Below are 21,058 nucleotides of genomic sequence, written 5' to 3'. Positions count from 1 at the left end.
TTCTTCTTCTTCCTTCTCCTTCTTCCTTCTTCTTCTTCCTGCTTCTTCTGCTTCCTTCTTCTTCCTTCTTCTTCTTCCTTCTTCTTTTTCCTCCTTCTACTTCATACTTCTGCTTCTTCTTCTTCCTTCCTTCCTTCTTTCTTCTTCTTCTTCTTCTCAGATTTTATATCAGTAAAACAAATGGCTGATTGCCCATCATTGCCGGGAAAATCAGCCAATCGTCCAAATCGGCCACGAATTTTCCAACATGACCGATAAAAAAACTGTGCAAAAAACCCAAAAAACGGCCGACCAATTAACCCACTAACAGTGCGAAAATCGGCCGATTTTTGACCCGTCTATGGCTGGAATAAGGGAGATAAAAGTCATGTAGACAAGATGTAGTACAAAATGTATAGCGATCCTACCTCTGATTCCCCTCCATATCCTGAGCTGTATATGCCACATTCTTCCTGTTATCTCTACACAGGAGAAGATTTCTTTCCTGGGGATTTGGGAAGGCGACGTGACTTGAAATTCTCCCTCTTTTCTTTTGCAGATTGTGGCACAAGCTGTGTTGTTTATGTGTATGAACACAGCCGGAATCTTCATTAGCTACCTGTCAGACCGGGCTCAGCGGCAAGCCTTTCTCGAGACCAGAAGATGCGTCGAGGCCAGGCTGAGACTTGAGACCGAGAACCAGAGACAGGTAGGAGAATCCCCAACTCCCTAGGAGCTCGTCATCCCAACTGGTCTGAAATAACATGCTGACCTGTACAAAAGACTTGTAGTGGTGTCGGTGACCCTACTTTCCTACTTTACAGTTAGGCCATGCAATGTGGTCACTAATCCGCCTTATAGGCTTGTAATAGGAGCTTTGTGGTTGGTTAGTTTTGGTGGCCAAGCACAAGGCCTTACCCCCGCTCCAGCCCTGACTAAAGGCAATCCCACCTGCTGAGGCTGACCCCTCTGCCATCTTGTGCCCTGCTCCACACCATAGGCCTCCTCACATCATTCCCACCCATAGACCTTTATATTGAAAGCGGTGGTCTTCAAACTGTGGCCCAAGGCCAGATGCAGCCCTTCGCTTGCTTTCATCTGGCCCTTGGGGCACTATTTCATCTACTGATACCAACAATGGAGCACAATTCCTCCCAATGACACCAATGATGGGGCACAATTTCTCCCAATGGCACCAACAATGGGGCCCACTGACACAATTCCTCCCAATGATACCAACGATGGGGCACAATTTCCCCCAATGACACATTTGTCCGCTATTCCTCCATATGACACCAATTATGGGGCACAGTTCCTCCCAATGACGGTAATGATGGGGCACAATTCCTCCCAATGACACCAATGATGGGCGCAATTTGTCCCAATGACACCAACAATGGGGCCCACTTACACCAATGATACGGCATAATTCCCGCTACTGACACAAATGATGGGACGCTATTCCTCCATATGACACCAGTTATGGGGCACAATTCCTCCCAATGACGCCAAAGATGGGGCACAATTCCTCCCAATGACACCAACAATGGGGCCCACTGACACCAATAATGGGGCATAATTCCCCCCACTGACACAAATGATGGGACACTATTCCTCCATATGACACCAGTTATGGGGCACAATTCCTCCCAATGACGCCAACGATGGGTCACAATTTCTCCCAATGACACCAACAATCTGGCCCAATGACACCACTGATGGGGCAAAATTCCTTTCACTGACACCAACAATGTGGCACAATTCCTCCCACTGACATCAAAGATGGGGCATTGTTTTTGCTCCACTGACATCGGTATCTTTTCTACTCTCAAAGGTCACAGTCAGGCCCTCCTAAAGTCTGAAGGACAGTAAACTGGCCCTTTGTCAAAAAAGTTTGGAGACCCCTGATCCAAAGGAAGGAATGTCCACACAATAAATAACTTCACTGAACTTTACTGGTGTTCAGTGAATGGCAAGACAGCCACATCACAAGGACATACTGTACATTCTGAAGTCACTTGACTTACAAGGTCAATCACATATAGTGGACTGTCTGCAGTAGTCTAAGGTGAAGGCATGTGCAGAACCTCACAGCTATCTCTCTACAGCAGGGGTATTGAATTAAAATTCACAGAGGTCCAGTCACTAACATTTTCTTCCAGCTGCGGTCCAAATTGCATGTTTGATTCTTAATGGCACCTTGGAATATTTGCAAATGCCACACATGCAGCGCAATTTGAAAAAGGTTCCAGGACCTCTTTTTTTGCATTTCCGGCATGCAAGACAGCATATTGAAATGAATAGGCTGCCTACATGCAGAACACAGATAACAATGATGGAAACCTCATCTCAGATCCTTCAAGTCACAATCCCGCTATTACAACAGTGTTCTCAGACCCCCCCCCCCGCACATCAACCCCCCCCCCTTACATCACAGTTCCGTCCCCTTTACATCACAGCCCCCTCCTTCACATCACTCCCCCCATTAATATCACCTCACCTTCACATTACTGTCCTGTCCTCAGCCCCTCCCCTTTATATCAACCTCCTCCTCCAGATTCCCGTCCTCTGCCCCCTTTCACATCATCCTCGGCTTCCCCCAAATCCTTCACAGCAGTGGCATACTGTAGTTCCCTTTCATCTCCTACCTACAAAGGGCAGAAGCTGGGAGGCACATCAGTCTCCAGCTGACATCGAAGGTAGGACAGCTCAAGATGGATGGCTGGAGGCACATCATTCTAGAGTGGACATTAGAGGCAAGACAGCTCCAGATGGACAGCAGGAGGTACATCAGTCTGGAGCGGACATTGGAGGCAGGACAGCTCCAGGTGGATGTCTTGAGTGGACATTGGAGGCAGGACAGCTCCAGATGGATGTCTAGAGCGGACTTTGGAGGCAGGAGAGCTCCAGATGGATGTCTAGAGCAGACATTGGAGGCAGGACAGCTCCGGATGGACGGCAGGAGGCACATCAGTTTAGAGTGGACATTGGAGGCAGGATAGCTCCAGGTGGATGTCTAGAGTGGACATTGGAGGCAGGACAGCTCCGAATGGATGGTAGGAGGCACATAAGTCTAGAGTGGACACTGGAGGCAGGACAGCTCCAGATGGACAACATGAGGTACATCATTCTAGAGCGGACATTGGAGGCAGGACAGCTCCAGATGGACAACATGAGGTACATCATTCTAGAGTGGACATTGGAGGCAGGACAGCTCCAGATGGACAGCAGGAGGCACATAAGTCTAGAGTGGACATTGGAGGCAGAACAGCTCCAGATGGACGGCAGGAGGCACATAAGTCTAAAGTGGACATTGGAGGCAGGACAGCTCCAGATGGATGGTAGGAGGCACATCATTTTAGAGCGGACATTGGAGGCAGGACAGCTCCAGATGGACGGTGGGAGCTGCACGACTTTTCCTGGTAACCAGCAGGTGATTGGTTGCTTGCAACCAATCATCCAGTGTACAACTTGAAATTTTGTTTTTGTTTTCATTTTGCCAATCTTTTTATTATATCTTTTATTAAATTGTATTACAATACATAAAACAGCCATATATCTTTTATCACAAAATATACAGTTGTGTTCAAAATAATTGCAGTGTGTTGAAAAAAGTGAATAAAGCTCAAAATCCTTCTAATAGCTTTTATTTCCATACACACAAATGCATTGGGAACACTACACATTCTATTCCAAATCACAACATGAAGAAAAATATATCAAATTTGTGTTGTTCCTCTAAAAAAATTGAAGAAAATTGAATATTCGACTGTTCAAAAAAATAGCAGTGTTTGTATTCTTCTTTACAAACTCAAACATTCACTATATAAACTGAAAAATGTTTGAAGATTTTGCTTTCCTTTTGAATCACTTAATGAATATTTGGTTGTAGTCGCACTGTTTCTGAGAACTGCTGTACATCTGTGTTGCATGGAGTCACCCAACTTCTGGCCCCTGTGATCAGGTATTCCAGCCCAGGATGATTGGACCATATTCCACAGTTCTTCTCTATTTCTTGGTTTTGCCTCAGAAACTGCATTTTTGATGTCACCCCACAAGTTTTCTATTGGATTAAGATCCGGGGATTAGGCTGGCCACTCCATAACGTCAATCTTGTTGGTCTGGAACCAAGATGTTGCACGTTTACTGGTGTGTTTGGGGTCGTTGTCTTGTTGGAACACCCATTTCAAGGGCATTTCCTCTATAACATAAGGCAGCATGACCTCTTCAAGTATTCTGATGTATTCAAACTGATCCATGATCCCTGGTATGCGATAAATAGGCCCAACACCGTAGTATGAGAAACATCCCCATATCATGATGCTTGCACCACCATGCTTCACTGTCTTCACAGTGTACTGTGGCTTAAATTCAGTGTTTGGGGGTCGTCTGACAAACTGTCTACGGCCACTAGACCCAAAAAGAACAATCTTACTTTCATCAGTCCACAAAATGTTGCACCATTTCTCTTTAGGCCAGTCAATGTGCTCTTTGGCAAATTGTAACCTCTTCAGGACGTCTTTTTTCCAACAGTGGGACTTTGCGGGGGCTTCTTGCAGATAGCTTGGCTTCACATAGGCGTCTTCTAATTGTAACAGTCCTCACAGGGAACTTTACACCTTCTTTCATCTTCCTGGAGCTGATTGTTGGCCGAGTCCGCGCCATTTTGGCTATTCTTCTATCCATTCAAATGGTAGTTTTTCACTTTCTTCCACATCTTTCAGGTTTTAGTTTAGAATTCAACAATAAAATTTAAATAAATGAACGCTTTTACTTGTTTGAGTTTTTTGTAATCAGCATGATATGATTCAGAAGAGCAAAGAAAAAACTTCAGTAAAACACAGAAACGAGATTCCAAATAAACTTGAGCCCATCAGAGGCCTTCTGTACATCAGAGTCCCTCCCTTACATCAAAGTCCCCATCAGATCTCCCCCTTACAATAATGCCCTCATCAGTGCCCCCCCTTACAATCCCCATCAGATTCCCACCTTACAATAATAACCCCAACAGTGTCTCCCCCCTTACATCAGAATCCCCATCAGATTACCCCTTACAATAATGCCCCATCAGTCTCCCCCCTTACATCAAAATCCCCATCAGATTCCCCCTTACAATAATGCCCCATCAGTCTCCCCCCTTACACCAGAATCCCCATCAGATTCCCCCCTTACAGTAATGTCCCCACCAGTCTCCCTCCTTACATCCAAATCCCCATCAGATTCCCACCTTAAAATAATAACACCATCAGTGTCTCCCCCCCTTATATCAGATTTCCCATTAGATTCGCCCTTACAATACTGTCCCCATCAGTCTCCCCCCTTACAGCAGAATCCCCATCAGATTCCCCCTTACAATACTGTCCCCATCAGTGTACCCCCTTATATTAGAGTCCCCTTCAGATTCCCCCGTTACAATAATGTCCCCATCAGTCTCCCCCCTTACATCAGAATCTCCATCAGATTCCTCCCTTTCAATATTGTCCCCATCAGTGTCCCCCCTTACATCAGTGTCCCCATAAGATTACCCCATTACAATAATGCCCCCATCAGTCTCCCCCCTTACATCAGAATCCCCATCAGATTCCCCCCTTACAATAATTCCCCCATCAGTGTCCCCCTTACATCAGAATCCCCATCAGATTCCCCCTTACAATATTGTCCCTATCAGAACCCCCCCCCTTTACAATAATGTCCCCATCAGTATCCATCCTTACATCAGAGTCCCAATCAGATTCACCCTTTACAATAATGCCCCCATCAGTCTCCCCCCTTACATCAGAGTCCCCATCAGATTCCCCCCTTACAATAATGCCCCCATCAATCTCCCCCCTTACATCAGAGTTCCCATCAGAATCCCTACTTACAATAAAGTCTCCATCAGTGTCCCCTCTTACATCAGAGTCCCCCTAAGGCCCCTTTCACACTGATAGACCAATTGGGTCCGCCTGTCAGTTTTTTAGGCGGACCTGATCGGTCCATCCATAGCTCTCTATGGAGCTGCGAATGTAGGCAGACATGTGTCCATTGACACCCACCGGCATCCAATCTGATCCCATCTGCTAAAAATGGGTGGATGATGATCTGTTCCCTATCTGTCTGGCGGTTCGGGGGGGGCAGACAGTCCGTTTCCATCCGACTGTCCCATGGAGAACAGCAGGTTGTGTCCATGTCCGCTCTGCATAGCGTAGCACACACAGTCCTGTCATCCACCTTCTCAGCGGGGATCACAGCAGAGGTCCCCCAGTGAGCAGGCGGATCCGCTTGATGGAGTCCACCTTGTCTGAAAGGGGCCTTACAATAAAGTCTCCATCAGAGTCCCCCTTTACATCAGAGGGCCAGATAAAATCTTGCAACCGGCCTGATTTGGCCGAAAGGCCGTAGCTTTAGGGCCCCCACTTTATATTATTGGTTAACTTTTGGCATTCTCTCGTACACTTGAAGGATAATTACCATATGTGAGAAAAAAAAACACCTACAGTTGTGTTCAAAATAATAGCAGTCAGACATCACTAACCGGATCAATCACTGTTTTTGGTAGAAATGATATTTCTACATGGCAAATAATTTACTAGCAGGTGTAGTAGAGTAACAGAAATCCAACAGACCCAACAGTCATGACATGCATGCTGCTGATTCTGTGTAATTGAATCACTCATTGAAAGGGGCATGTTCAAAATAATAGCAGTGTGGAGTTCTATTAGTGAGGTCATTCATTCTTTGAAAAACAGGTGGCAATTATTGCCCTTGTTTAAGGAAAGAAGGCAGCAAATGTTGTACATGCTGGTTACAGCGCATTTCTCTCTGAAATTCTGAAGAAATGGATAGAAGGATAGCCAAAATGGCAAGGACTCAGCCAACAATTAGCTCCAGGAAGATCAAAGACGGTCTAAAGTTCCCTGTGAGTACTGTTACAATTAGAAGACGCCTATGTGAAGCCAAGCTATCTGCAAGAAGCCCCCGCAAAGTCCCACCATTGAAAGGGGCATGTTCAAAATAATAGCAGTGTGGAGTTCTATTAGTGAGGTCATTCATTCTTTGAAAAACAGGTGGCAATTATTGCCCTTATTTAAGGAAGGAAGGCAGCAAATGTTGTACATGCTGGTTACAGTGCATTTCTCTCTGAAATTCTGAGGAAAATGGGTCGTTCCAGACATTGTTCAGAAGAACAGCGTACCTTGATTAAAAAGTTGATTGGAGAGGGGAAAACATATAAAGAAGTGCAGAAAATGATAGGCTGCTCAGCTAAAATGATCGCAAATGCTTTAAAATGGCAACCTGAAACCTGAAAGACATGGAAGAAAGCGAAAAACTACCATTCGAATGGATAGAAGAATAGCCAAAATGGCAAGGACTCAGCCAACAATCAGCTCCAGGAAGATGAAAGAAGGTGTAAAGTTCCCTGTGAGGACTGTTACAATTAGAAGATGCCTATGTGAAGCCAAGCTATCTGCAAGAAGTCCCCGCAAAGTCCCACTGTTGAAAAAAAGACATGTGCTGAAGAGGATACAATTTGCCAAAGAGCACATTGACTGGCCTAAAGAGAAATGGCGCAACATTTTGTGGACTGATGAAAGTAAGATTGTTCTTTTTGGGTCTAGTGACTGGAGACAGTTTGTCAGACGACCCCCAAACACTGAATTCAAGCCACAGTACACTGTGAAGACAGTGAAGCATGGTGGTGCAAGCATCATGATATGGGGATGTTTCTCATACTACGGTGTTGGGCCTATTTATCGCATACCAGGGATCATGGATCAGTTTGAATACATCAGAATACTTGAAGAGGTCATGCTGCCTTATGCTGAAGAGGAAATGCCCTTGAAATGGGTGTTCCAACAAGACAACGACCCCAAACACACCAGTAAATGTGCAACATCTTGGTTCCAGACCAACAAGATGGACGTTATGGAGTGGCCAGCCTAATCCCCGGATCTTAATCCAATAGAAAACTTGTGGGGTGACATCAAAAATGCAGTTTCTGAGGCAAAACCAAGAAATAGAGAAGAACTGTGGAATGTAGTCCAATCATCCTGGGCTGGAATACCTGATCACAGGGGCCAGAAGTTGGGTGACTCCATGCAACACAGATGTACAGCAGTTCTCAGAAACAGTGCGACTACAACCAAATATTCATGAAGTGATTCAAAGGAGAGCAAAATCTTCAAACATTTTTCAGTTTATATAGTGAATGTTTGAGTTTGTAAAGAAGAATACAAACACTGCTATTTTTTTGAACAGTCTAATATTCACTTTTCTTCAATTTTTTTAGAGGAACAACACAAATTTGATATATTTTTCTTCATGTTTTGATTTGGAATAGAATGTGTAGTGTTCCCAATGCATTTGTGTGTATGAAAATAAAACCTATTAGAAGGATTTTGAGCTTTATTCACTTTTTTTCAACACACTGCTATTATTTTGAACACAACTGTAAATGTTACCTTGATGTTTTTACTAGAAAAAAATACTAATTTCTTTACAGCGTATTCCATCATTTCCCTGTGAAAGAGCACATGCAGACAGGTAGAAGCAGACAGAAGAGAGTCTATGAGACAAGGCAACTCCTGGGACGTCCCTGAGCATCCCATGTGACTTCTGCCAGCCCCTAAAGGGATGCAGAACAGCCTGATTTGATGTAACTCCCCAGACATAGAGCCCAGAGAGCTGGCAGACACAAAAGGCTTTAGCCCTTTTGTTGCCAGAGCCATTTTTCATTTTTCGTGTACTTGTTAAAATTCATATTATAGGCCTAAACATTGTTTAAAACCCACCCAAATATATATGTTTTCTGAAGGCAGAGACCCTGTAGAATAAAATGGTGGCCGTTGAAAGTTCTATTTCACACGATATTTGTGCTAGTGTTCATCAAGTCTATATTTTGAGTAAAATATACACTTTGACAAGTTAATTTCAGCACGTACAAGTACAATCTAATACTTAATTTTTTGGTAAAATATAAATAATGAGGTTGCGTTCAGTAAGTAGATACTATATAGGCCAAGCCTCAAAATTGTACAAACCCGGCGAAAAACTATGGTACCCAGAGTTGTCTGTAGGAAATGCTTTAAAAGCATTGACAGTCATTGAAGTAGGACTAAAGAGCACAATACTCACCCCCTCCAACAATGCAGCATTGGGGAGGTCCCTCACTGGTGCCAGCATCTTCTCCCTATCTTCTTCTGGGTCTTCCAACCTCCATGCACCACCAAATCATAAATCTCAAATTCTCCTTCTTTTTAGACAGCCCTTTAAAGACTAGAAAATGGGTGACAGGTTCCCTTTAAAGTACAACACCATTATGCACTGTTGCATCTAAACTTTCCACAGTTTACACTTTTAATTGTTCTGTTGATACAGGCATGGGAAAAAGTTTTGTGGAGTTGGTCGGTAAATATGGCTTTCTTCTAAAACCACACACTTAAATCAACAAGAGTGGGCTCCCAAGCATGAAGTAATATCTTTTCTTTTTGTTTGCTATTCATTTTAAATACAAATCTTGACGCCTCATGAAAGCTACCATGCCAACAAGAGAGCGTTGTGTGCCCCCCAGTAAGCCCCTTCCAAATCACAGGTGTTTCTATGGAGACGGGTCTCCTGGGATTGCCATGGTGATGGCATTTATAGAACATACGAAGGAGCCAAAAAAAGCCTGGATGTGCGGAGAGTGTCCATTTCAGTCATGGTTTCCAAGAGTCTTGTGACGACAGGAAAGAACTTGTAGAATCCCACGTACTTATCTTCAGACTGCCTCTTCAACACCATGGAGGATATAAAAGTAGAGGCCTATAGACAAACTGATATAGATGGATTCCAATAAACTCCTCTATGTCTGGATTTGGGGGAAGCAACTTTGTTTCCAGACTGCCAGGATCACAAGGAAACTCCTCTGTGTCTAGACTGTCAGGGACATGTGAAAATACCTCATTTCTGGACTGTCAGGGACATGGCATGAGGAAACTACCCTGTATCTAGACTGTTATAAACTTGATTAAACTTATCTGTGATGAGACTGCCAAGGACATGCCTAAACTCTTCTGTGTCTAAACTGTTAGGGACACGAGGAAAAACCTCTTTATTTGGACTGTCAGGGACCAGAGGAACCTCTTCTGTGTCTGGACTATCAAAGACATGAGGAACCTCTTCTGTGTCTGGACTCTCAGGGACATGAGGAACCTCTTCTGTGTCTGGACTCTCAGGGACATGAGGAACCTCTTCTGTGTCTGGACTGTCAGGGACATGAGGAACCTCTTCTGCGTCTGAACTGTTAAGAACATGAGAAAACACCTAATTTCTGGACTGTCAGGGACATGGCATGAGGAAACTACTCTGTATCTAGACTGTTATAAACTTGATTAAACTTATCTGTGATGAGACTGCCAAGGACATGCCTAAACTCTTCTGTGTCTAAACTGTTAGGGACACGAGGAAAAACCTCTTTATTTGGACTGTCAGGGACCAGAGGAACCTCTTCTGTGTCTGGACTGTCAAAGACATGAGGAACCTCTTCTGTGTCTGGACTCTCAGGGACATGAGGAACCTCTTCTGTGTCTGGACTCTCAGGGACATGAGGAACCTCTTCTGTGTCTGGACTGTCAGGGACATGAGGAACCTCTTCTGCGTCTGAACTGTTAAGAACATGAGAAAACACCTAATTTCTGGACTGTCAGGGACATGACATGAGGAAACTACCCTGTATCTAGACTGTTAAGAACTTGAGTAAACTTATCTGTGATGCGACTGCCAATTACATGCCTAAACTCTTCTGTGTCTAAACTGTTAGGGACATGAGGAAAAACCTCTTTGTCTGGACTGTCAGGGACATGAGGAACCTCTTCTATGTCTTTACTTTTAGAGACATGAGGAACCTCTTCTGTGTCTGGACTGTCAGGGACATGATGAACCTCTTCTGTGTCTGGACTGTCAGGGACATGAGGGACCTCTTCTATATCTTTACTTTTAGAGACATGAGGAACCTCTTCTGTGTCTGGACTGTCAGGGACATGAGGAACCTCTTCTGTGTCTGAACTGTCAAGAACATGAGAAAATACCTTGTTTCTGGACTGCTGGGAACATAAGTAAACTCCTCAGTGTCTCAGCAGTCTGGAACACATGAGGAATCTTCTCTATTTCTGAACTACCAAGGACATGATAAACCTCCTCTGTATCTGGACTATCAGGGACTTGAGTAAAGGTTTCTGTGTTCAGAATGCCTGGAACATCAATAAAGTTTGTGTCTGGCCTGTCAAGGAAATGAAGAAACACCTATGTGTCTGGACTTTCAAGGACATGAGGAAACTATTCTCTGTTCAGACTGTTGGGAACATGTGGAAACTCTTCTGTGTCTGGCTTGTCAGGGACATGAGGGACCTCCTTTGTGCCTGGATTGTCAGGGACATGAGGAACCTCATCTGTGTCTTCCTTGTCAGGGACATGAGGAACCTCATCTGTGTCTGAATTGTCAGAGACATGAGGGACCTCCTCTGTGTCTGAATTGTCAGAGACATGAGGGACCTCCTCTGTGTCTGGACTGTCAGGGATATGAAGAACCTCCTCAGTGCAAAACTATCAGGGACATGGGGAACCTCCTCTGTGTCTGGATTCCAGGGACATAAGGAACCTCCTCTGTGTTTGGATTTTCAGGGACATGAGGAACCTCCTCCATGTCTTGATTGTCAGGGGCATGAGGGAACTCCTTTGTGTCTGGATTCTCAGGGATATGAGGAACCTCCTCTGTGGCTGGATTCTCAGGGACATGAGGAACCTCCTCTGTGTCTGGATTGTCTGGGACATGAAGAACCTCCTCTGTGTCTGGATTGTCAGGGACATGAGGGACCTCCTTTGTGCCTGGATTGTCAGGGACATGAGGAACCTCATCTGTGTCTTCCTTGTCAGGGACATGAGGAACCTCATCTGTGTCTGAATTGTCAGAGACATGAGGGACCTCCTCTGTGTCTGAATTGTCAGAGACATGAGGGACCTCCTCTGTGTCTGGACTGTCAGGGATATGAAGAACCTCCTCAGTGCAAAACTATCAGGGACATGGGGAACCTCCTCTGTGTCTGGATTCCAGGGACATAAGGAACCTCCTCTGTGTTTGGATTTTCAGGGACATGAGGAACCTCCTCCATGTCTTGATTGTCAGGGGCATGAGGGAACTCCTTTGTGTCTGGATTCTCAGGGATATGAGGAACCTCCTCTGTGGCTGGATTCTCAGGGACATGAGGAACCTCCTCTGTGTCTGGATTGTCTGGGACATGAAGAACCTCCTCTGTGTCTGGATTGTCAGGGACATGAAGAACCTCCTCTGTGTTTGGATTATCAGGGACATGAGGAACCTCCTCTGTGTCCGGATTCTCAGGGACATGAGGAACCTCCTCTGTGTCTGGATTGTCTGGGACATGAAGAACCTCCTCTGTGCCTGGATTGTCAGGGACATGAAGAACCTCCTCTGTGTCTGGATTGTCAGGGACATGAGGAACCTCCTCTGTGTCTGGATTATCAGGTACAGTAAATGAGTAATCGCCTCAGTTTCTGAACTACCAGGGACATGTGGGAGCTCCTCTGTTTCCAGGCTGGCACAGGCAAGGGTAAATTTCTCTGTGTCCAGACTGTCAGGAACATGGGGAAACCTCTCTGTGTTTTTCAAACTGCCAGGAACATGGGTGAAATCCTCTGTGTCTGGACTGCCAACGGTGCCAGGACAGGGTCTTTTAACCCTAAAAATGTGCACCCCCTTCCACCATCTGTTTCAAAATACTTCAGAAGCCCAAGTTTCAGCTGCTGTACCTTTTGTGCCTTCTACCTGGTGTAGCACCCAAGGTGGCCATTTCTTTTGCCTACCTTCTGACCAGGGGCGGACTGACAACTCATGGGGCCCCCGGGCAATAGGGGATCATGGGGCCCCTGTGCCCTTGCCCAAACTCAAAAAAGCCTATGAAAAAGGTACCAGGGGCATCTCATGGGGCCCCCTACTGACCCCGGGCCCTCGGGCAGTGCCCGAGTTTCCAAATGCTCAGTCCGCCCCTGGTCCTGACTGCCCAGAACATACTGTATCTTAACTGCACTTTGGCCAGACAACTATGGACAAGTTATACTCTTGTTTGTCCAGACTGCCAGGGATTTGGCTGAACACCTCTGGGTGCCAGTGCACCTTCTTCAATTCCTCTTATTCCTGGACTGCCAGGAACATACCTAAACTCCTTCAGGGTCAAGGCATTTTTTTTTTATTATCAGCATAATACTTTATTAACTTTTTTTATTGATCATACTCTAATTCGTAAAAACACAGAAAAATTATATATTTTAAATGCTAACGTGCAGCTAACGAGTTTTTCCTTTGAGTAAAGTAATGTAATAAGTAATGTGACTATGAACTTCCACAAAAATACGTCACTTCTTCCAGAAAAGTCAATTTCCTAGCACAGCCCCCTCCCTCCTTGCGTGTCATAGCCTTCTCCTCTTCTGGGAGTGTCTAATTACTGTCTGTGCTGGCCCAGCTCCTCTGCTCTTCCCCACATCTCCCTACATAATCTTTCATTTAGCTGGGAAGGAGTGAAGAAGAATATAGAGTGCCACTCGAGTAACAGCTCTGGGTCTGCTGGGACTTTTGATGTCATATCCAAGATGGCGGCACCCAGCAGCAGTCTCAGGGGTGTTTATACAAAAAGGCTTTTACAACATGCATACAATACATTAAATGTGCATATAATCTTATGAGAAGAGTGTTGTTGAATTGAATAATCTGCTGACAGGGTTTCTTTAAAGTCCAACTCTGGGAAACGTAAAAATTATCCCTGGAAGTGGGGCTGCACTGGACTCTAAGCGTTGATTGCTCATTTAGGTCTAGGCAGTGGTGTATTTAGGATTCGTGGTGCCCTAGGCAACACAAAACTTACCTCCCCCCATTGACCAACAACACCCCAGCACCCCTCACCCCCACCCGAGAGAGCCTTCCACTACCACCGCCCCCTATACACTTGCAACCCTCCCCACCCCGACAAGAAAGAAGACACTCACCTTCACAGCTCCGGACATCCCCGGGAACAAGAGTCAGGCTCTGCATACACCATCAAGCAGCCCATAACCTCTCTCAGATCCCACCTGGTCTGTGTGCTGCATGTGTCCCTTCTTCCTTTCCTTCTTTTGGGGGACAGCACTGTCTCCCTAAAGAATTCTGCTGCCCCCCTGAAAAATGCCGCCCTAGGCAAATGCCTTGTTTGCCTTGTGGTAAGTACACCCCTGGGTCTTGGGAACATAGAAAAGGAGATCTACTACCTGATCCTCTACTCCTCCGCCCTGCTAGACTGTTCCTTGCATCATCCTCTCCCCCATGCTCCAGCAGTCTTACGTCCTGATATCATCAAGACCAATGCTGGTTCCATAGCCCTGTGCTCGATATGAGTGGCAGTCCACCGCTGGAGCATGGGGGAGCAGAAGATCAGGTAAGTAAATAAGCTTCTCCTCTTCCCTTGACTAAACAAGCAATTTAGTCTTACTGTACTGCAAAGGAGGTTTTTCAGACTCCACAGAGTTTGACTGCAAGGCAGATAAAAAAAATGTTCTTTTTAATGCAAGCAACTCCTCTACAGCAGAGCTCAAACTGGGGGAGGGAGAAGCAGCACAAGAAGCCAACTACTTCTGCAGTACAATGCATGCTGATAGCAGGAGAGAGCAGAGTGATGGAGAGATGAGCTCTTTGGTCTGCACTTTTCTTTCCACTGTCCAATCACAGGGTTAGGTTGGGACAAGACCTGTGGTTGTTATTTACCTGAAGAAAATTGAAAACATCAGGTTTCCTATCCTGCCACACAGACCATTGTAAATCTCAGGACTGGACGGACAGGAACACAAATCTTCAGGTCCATGGACAGGCAGGACAGCTCCCATATATGCATCCTATGTGCACTATATTGCTAAAAGTATTGGTCGGCCTGCCTTTACATGCACATGAACTTTAATGGCATCCCAGTCTTAGTCCGTAGGGTTCAATATTGAGTTGGCCCCGCCCTTTGCAGCTATAACAGCTTCAACTCTTCTGGGAAGGCCGTCCACAAGGTTTAGGAGGGTGTCTATGGGAAGGTTTGACCATTCTTCCAGAAGCACATTTGTGAGGTCAGGCACTGATGTCGGATGAGAAGGCCTGGCTCACAGTCTCCACTCTAATTCATCCCAAAGGTGTTCTACCTGGTTGAGGTCAGGACTCTGTGCAGGACAGTCAAGTTCCTCCACTCCAAACTCACTCTTCCATGTCTTTATGGACCTTGCTTTGTGCACTGGTGCGCAGTCATGTTGGATCAGAAAGAGGCCATCCCCAAACTGTTCCCACAAAGTTGAGCATGAAATTGTCCAAAATGTCTTGGTATGCTGATGTTTTAAGAGTTCCCTTCACTGGAACTAAGGGGCCAAGCCCAACCCCTGAAAAACAACCCCACACCACAATCCCCCTCCACCAAACTTTACACTTGGCACAATGCAGTCAGGTAAGTACCGTTCTCCTGGCAACCACCAAACCCAGACATGTCCATCAGATTGCCAGACAGAGAAGCATGATTGGACATTGCCGAGAACACGTCTTCACGGCATCCGACGCTTTGCATTGCACTTGGTGTACAATCCCACTAACAGCTGACCGTGGAATATTTAGTAGCCAGGAAATGTCATGGATGGACTTATTGCACAGGTGACAACCTATCACGGGACCACGCTTGGAGTCACTGAGCTCCTGAGAGCGACCCATTCTTTCACAAAAGTTTTTAGAAGCAGTCTGCATGCCTAGGGGCTTAATTGTATACACCTGTGTCCATGGAGGTGATTGGAACACTTTAATCCAATGATTTGGAGGGGGGACCAATACTTTTGGCAATATAGTGTATATATATAACTGTTTGCCTGGAGTTCAGCTTTAACAGTGCTCAGCCTGGCATCCTTCTGCACATTTTTGGGTGAATGCAGGACGCTGCTCCAGGCGACCATTATTGAATAGTTAATGCAGGGTAATGAATCACATGGATATGGATAATGGCGCAGCATGGCGGTATAATAATCCCCCGCCGTAGTAGTGGTGAGCTGCAATGAAATCAGGGATTTTTTTTTTTTATTCTCATCACTGAAGCTTATTTTCCTGCCATCACCTTCCTTCCCAGTGACGTTATTCCCAGTGCAGAAAATAAATGGGCTCCTTCTCACTGTAGTCATTTACTCCACAAGCGTCAGGGGTCGCGCATTTCCCCAGGCAATCTAACAATCATTATTCGCGTTGAGTTGTTGAGCGACTGAAGATGAAGGAAAGTGTAAAAAGTCTTGTATCATAAACAGGTTTCGTTCTCTGGAAGATGGCTGCAAAGTAATGTCAGAAACAGATCGGTGAAGGCACATTCCGGTCTGGAAAATTTGGTGGACTTGGGGACTTGCAAAACGCACATGTTAGAGCACATTACCAAAAATTAATCAAAAAAACCTGCGCTAAAAAATATTTAACTCCTAAACAAATGCTGCTGCTCTTTGTTGACAAACCAACAAACAAAATAAATAAAAATAAAAAGCACAGCACAAAAAAAAACTTAAATAAAAAATATATGAAATAATATATGAAATAATGTCCAAATAAAAGTACAAAAATAAAAGTCCCAATCCAATAAATTAAGATATCTTAAATCCAATGTGCTCCAAAGAAATAAATGAAAAAAGTGCCCTATGCAAAAAAACTTCAGTTTATTAACACCATCTGTGATTTTATCTACTTATATAGCACTGTCAATTTAGGCAGCACTTTACACATGTATATATTGAACAGTCACATCAGTCCCTAACCCTCAAGGGGTGTACAATCTAAGGTCCCTAACTCACATTCATACATACACCTACTAGGGACAATTTAGACAGGATCCAATTAACCTACCAGCATGTCTTTGGAGTGTGGGAGGAAACCCACACAGGCACAGGGAGAACATGCAAACTCCATGCAAGAGGTGCTATGGTCGGGAATCAAACCCATGACCCATTTACTGCAAGGCAGATGTGCTAACCACTAAGCCACTGTGCCGCCCAACATATACTGCACTCACCAAATATAGTGGACTCCAGGGGCGGACTGACAACTCATGGGGCCCCCGGGCAATAGGGGATCTTGGGGCCAGTGTGTCCTTGCCCAAACTCAAAAAAGCCTATGAAAATGGTACCAGGGGCATCTCATGGGGCCCCCTACTGACCCTGGGCTCTCGGGTAGTGCCCGAGTTTCCAAATGGTCAGTCTGCCCCTGGTGGACTCTCAGTGATTTAAGAGTCAAATACGCTTTGTGGATATTATATATCCTTCCAATGGGGGTTTCCACTGCTCAGAAGAATGCTCCAATAGAAGGATTTCCCACACAATTCAATCAGTGTAAAAAAGAAAAAAAACTGATAGTGTAATACTTTTAAAATAATTTCATTTCTAAAAACAGATGCATCTATTGCACTCACATGTTTAAACAACAAGAAACGCCTTGGGTCAATTACATATGACCATCAAATCAATTTCTGCCAATGAAGATTTCCCATAGTGTGTGAACTGGCAGCTCAGATGGATAAAGACACAGTAAAGATGGCTCTGGAATGCAGCATCCAGTGTGCATTCCACTCACCGGATATGATGTCACGGCGTAGCGAAGAAAAAATGGAAGTTACGTATCTATGGGAAATCTTCACTGGCAGAAAGCTAAGATATAGCAATCCCAGGAGGCAGTTGGGCCCAGCCTAGGCTGGACACCAAGGAGTGCTGCAGCACAAAAACAAAAATGGTAAGAATTAGGAAAACATTTTGTTAGAATTTTGCATAAAAGGGAGGGGAGGAGGGAAAAAATAAGAAATAGTTTGTGTGAGCTTAGTTCTGCTTTAAAATCTGACTTTTTGCCTAAAAAAAAAACAACCCTCTCAAAATATTTATTTTCTCAAAGCAGAGATCCTGTAGAATTAAAAAAAATGGTAATTGCAATTTTTTATGCTGCATAATATTTGTGAAAATTTTTAGCAAACCTATATTTTTAGGAAAATAATACACTAAAATGAAAACACAATATAATACCCACATTTTTTTCAACATATACAAGATGAGGTTGTGTCCAGTAAATGGATACCAAACATGTCAAGTCTTAGAATTGCGTACGCCCGTGAAATGGCAAACAACAACTGTACCCAAAATGTTGTTTTTGCACGCAGGTGCATTCATCCCTTGTTTGTGCTCGTATGTGTGTGTACGTAGGGGCATGGGCCTTTACAATTGAAAAATGTTTTTTGTTATGTGTCTCTTTAATTGTAATGCATTTATTGTGTCTTTTAGGAAAGGCTTGTCCTCTCTGTATTACCTCGATTTGTTGTACTTGAAATGATCAACGACATGACCAATGTAGAAGACGAACATCTGCAGCACCAGTTTCACAAGATTTACATTCATCGCTATGAAAATGTCAGGTAAGACGGCATACTAGCTCCTGACTCTACAGCAGAATTTTTTTAAATAAATAAAATTTTTTAATATCTTTGGTACCAGAAAAAAAATATTTCACTTTAATTGAAATATTAATTATTAATTAAATATTAATTAAATATTCATTGAATATGAAATATTATGTAGCAATTACCAAAACTATTTTTTGAATTACAGCCCCTCCCCACCACCACCACATACACACTCACATGCACAGGCAGCTCTGTATATAGACATCCTGGAAGATTACACTTCTGTGTATGTTTAATAAAAATAATGCTTCTGCTCTGGGCTACTGAGGGGTGAGAAGTGAGAGCCCTCTGTACATGGCCCTCACCCCAGTAGTCCAGTAGGGTGGCCTGGGGCAGAGTGGGGAATTTTTTTTTCCATGGGGTGCAGGTAGAGAATGACCACAGGCTGTGGCTCCCAGCATTTATTCTAAAGTTGACTGGACACCATCAGTTCAGCAGGAGGTCCCAGGGAGAAAATCCAGGGAGTTTACAGTGGAGAAAATAAATATTTGATCACCTGTAGATTTTGTTAGTTTCCAGCTTATGAAATAATGAAGGTTCTATAATTTTTAGCTTATGAAATAATGAAGGTTCTATAATTTTTATCATGACCATTTTATCCTGACCTTGTCCCAGCATTGATTTCATGTTGCTTGACCACTAGTATAGCTTCTGACTTCTCTACATATACCTTGGACACATATCCACCTGTAGTTCGTTTGCCGAGTTTAGCCAGTTCAGAGATGGTCTGAAGAAGAATAGAAGGTATAGAAGACATCAGAATATGAGATGGTGGAGGGGGGCTCTGGAGGTAGAAGACAGGAAACATATGGGTTTGTGTATAGGGAGATAGGAAGCCATTCACATGGTTGATGGAGTAGTTTGAGATAGATAGATTAGGGATAGATAGATAGATAGATAGATAGATAGATAGATAGATAGATAGATAGATAGATAGATAGATAGATCACACAGAAGAGAAAGAGCAGCAAATAATTGTCTGAGGATTTGAGACCAAAATTTGTGGAAAAGCATGGACAATCTCAAGGTTACAAGTCCATCTCCAGAGATCTTAAATTTCCTGTGTTCACTGTGCGTAACATTGTCAAGAAATGTAGAGCTCATGGCACTGTAACTAATCTCCCTTGAAACATAAAAAAGCCAGATTGGAGTTTGCCAAAAATTACCTGAGGAAACCAAAATCCTTTTAGGCGAATGTACTGTGGACAGACAAAACAAAATTACAGCTTTTTGGTAAAGCCCATTGGTCTACTGTTTTCCAAAAAATAAATGAGGCCTTTAGAAAAGAATACAGTCCCTACAGTGGTGGAGGTTCGCTGATGTTTTGGGGTTGTTTTGCTGCTTCAAGCACTGGATGTCTTGACTGTCTGCATGGCATTATGAAATCTGAAGACCACCAAAGAATTCTGGGGTGCAATGTAGGGCCCAGTGTCAGAAAGTTGGGTCTGTCAGAGGAAATGGGTCTTACAGCAGGACAATGACCCAAAGCACATGTCAAAAAGCCCCCAGAAATGGTTTCAGACAAAGCGCTGGAAAGTACTGAACTGGCCAGCAATGAGTCCAGATCTCAATCCTATAGAGCATCTGTGGAGAGATCTCAAAACAGCAGTTGGGAAAAGGAACCCTTCCAATCTGAGAGACCTGGAGCAGTTGGTGAAATAAGAGTGCTCCAAAATTCCAGTAGAGACGTGGGAGAATCTAATTGATGGTTACAGGAAGCCATGGATTTCAGTTATTTTTTCCAAGGGGTATGCTGCCAAATATTAAATTGAGGGTGCCAATAATTGTATCCAGTCCATTTTGGGGGTTTTGCATTGAATGTGTCAGATTTGGCTTTTTGTTTCTTCACTTTTTTGTGTCATACCAAAACAAACAAAAGAAATAAACATGAGAATGCCTAAACATTTGTAATTACAACAATTTTCTGAGTGAAGTGGTGCAATGTCTGAAAGAAATGCGGGGGGGAGCAATATTTCTGGCCATGACTGTAGATACAGTAGATAGATAGATAGATAGATGGATGTTAAAAGACGAGACCTGAGTAGATGTTGATGTTCTGATAGTCATTGCTGTCTGTCACTGTTTATCTCCCCGGGGTATTCCATTAATTATAATGGTAGATGGTGGAATCCTCCAGTGAGTACAGGTTCCTATGTTACCAGCTGGTAATAATCAGGTTCAGTGATGGCAGTGTGCGGTGTAGGACGGGCGACACTCATCTCTCTCTCTCCGGAGTCTCTCATTCTCTTCCGTCTCTGAATTCCCGGCATTTAGAGGATTGCGGCTGCACAAATCCCAGGAGAAGATCTCATAGACTCAGATTTTACAATCTACCTCTTTAACCTGATACTGCTGTGTGGATATCGTGTCATTCAGGTTTTGTGGCACTTTAAAAAAACACTTGGAACCGCTACTGATTATGGAGTTCTCCTTCTTAAAATGTTGCCTGCCTGGGTGTCATGCTAATCCTCTTTCTGGGTCAGCGGTACAGTACTGGGGCCAGATAGAGCCAGGCAGCTAGCACTTTCAAAAACTAGTCCACAATGGCAGCTGAGAAATATAATTCCATAAAAATTCCCTCTAAC

At 44.1% G+C, this 21,058-nt stretch overlaps 1 protein-coding gene across 2 annotated transcripts in view; it reads left to right on the top strand.

Moving 5' to 3' along the window:
• The window catches only part of ADCY8 (adenylate cyclase 8), a 422,640-nt gene that overhangs the window by 137,739 nt on the left and 263,843 nt on the right, over window positions 1-21,058 (top strand). For both annotated transcript variants that reach the window (XM_089685929.1, XM_089685930.1), the window contains exons 2-3: window positions 539-688; window positions 18,295-18,425. In XM_089685929.1, the coding sequence (XP_089542055.1) occupies window positions 539-688; window positions 18,295-18,425 (281 nt within the window). The remainder of the gene's footprint in view (window positions 1-538; window positions 689-18,294; window positions 18,426-21,058) is intronic.

This window comes from Staurois parvus, unplaced genomic scaffold, assembly GCF_062004578.1.
Source record: "Staurois parvus isolate SC_StPar_1 unplaced genomic scaffold, SC_StPar_1.0 ptg000389l, whole genome shotgun sequence".
NCBI lineage: Eukaryota > Metazoa > Chordata > Amphibia > Anura > Ranidae > Staurois > Staurois parvus.
The sequence above is the reverse complement of the archived record's forward strand: the minus strand, read 5'-3'. Positions and strand labels throughout refer to the sequence as shown.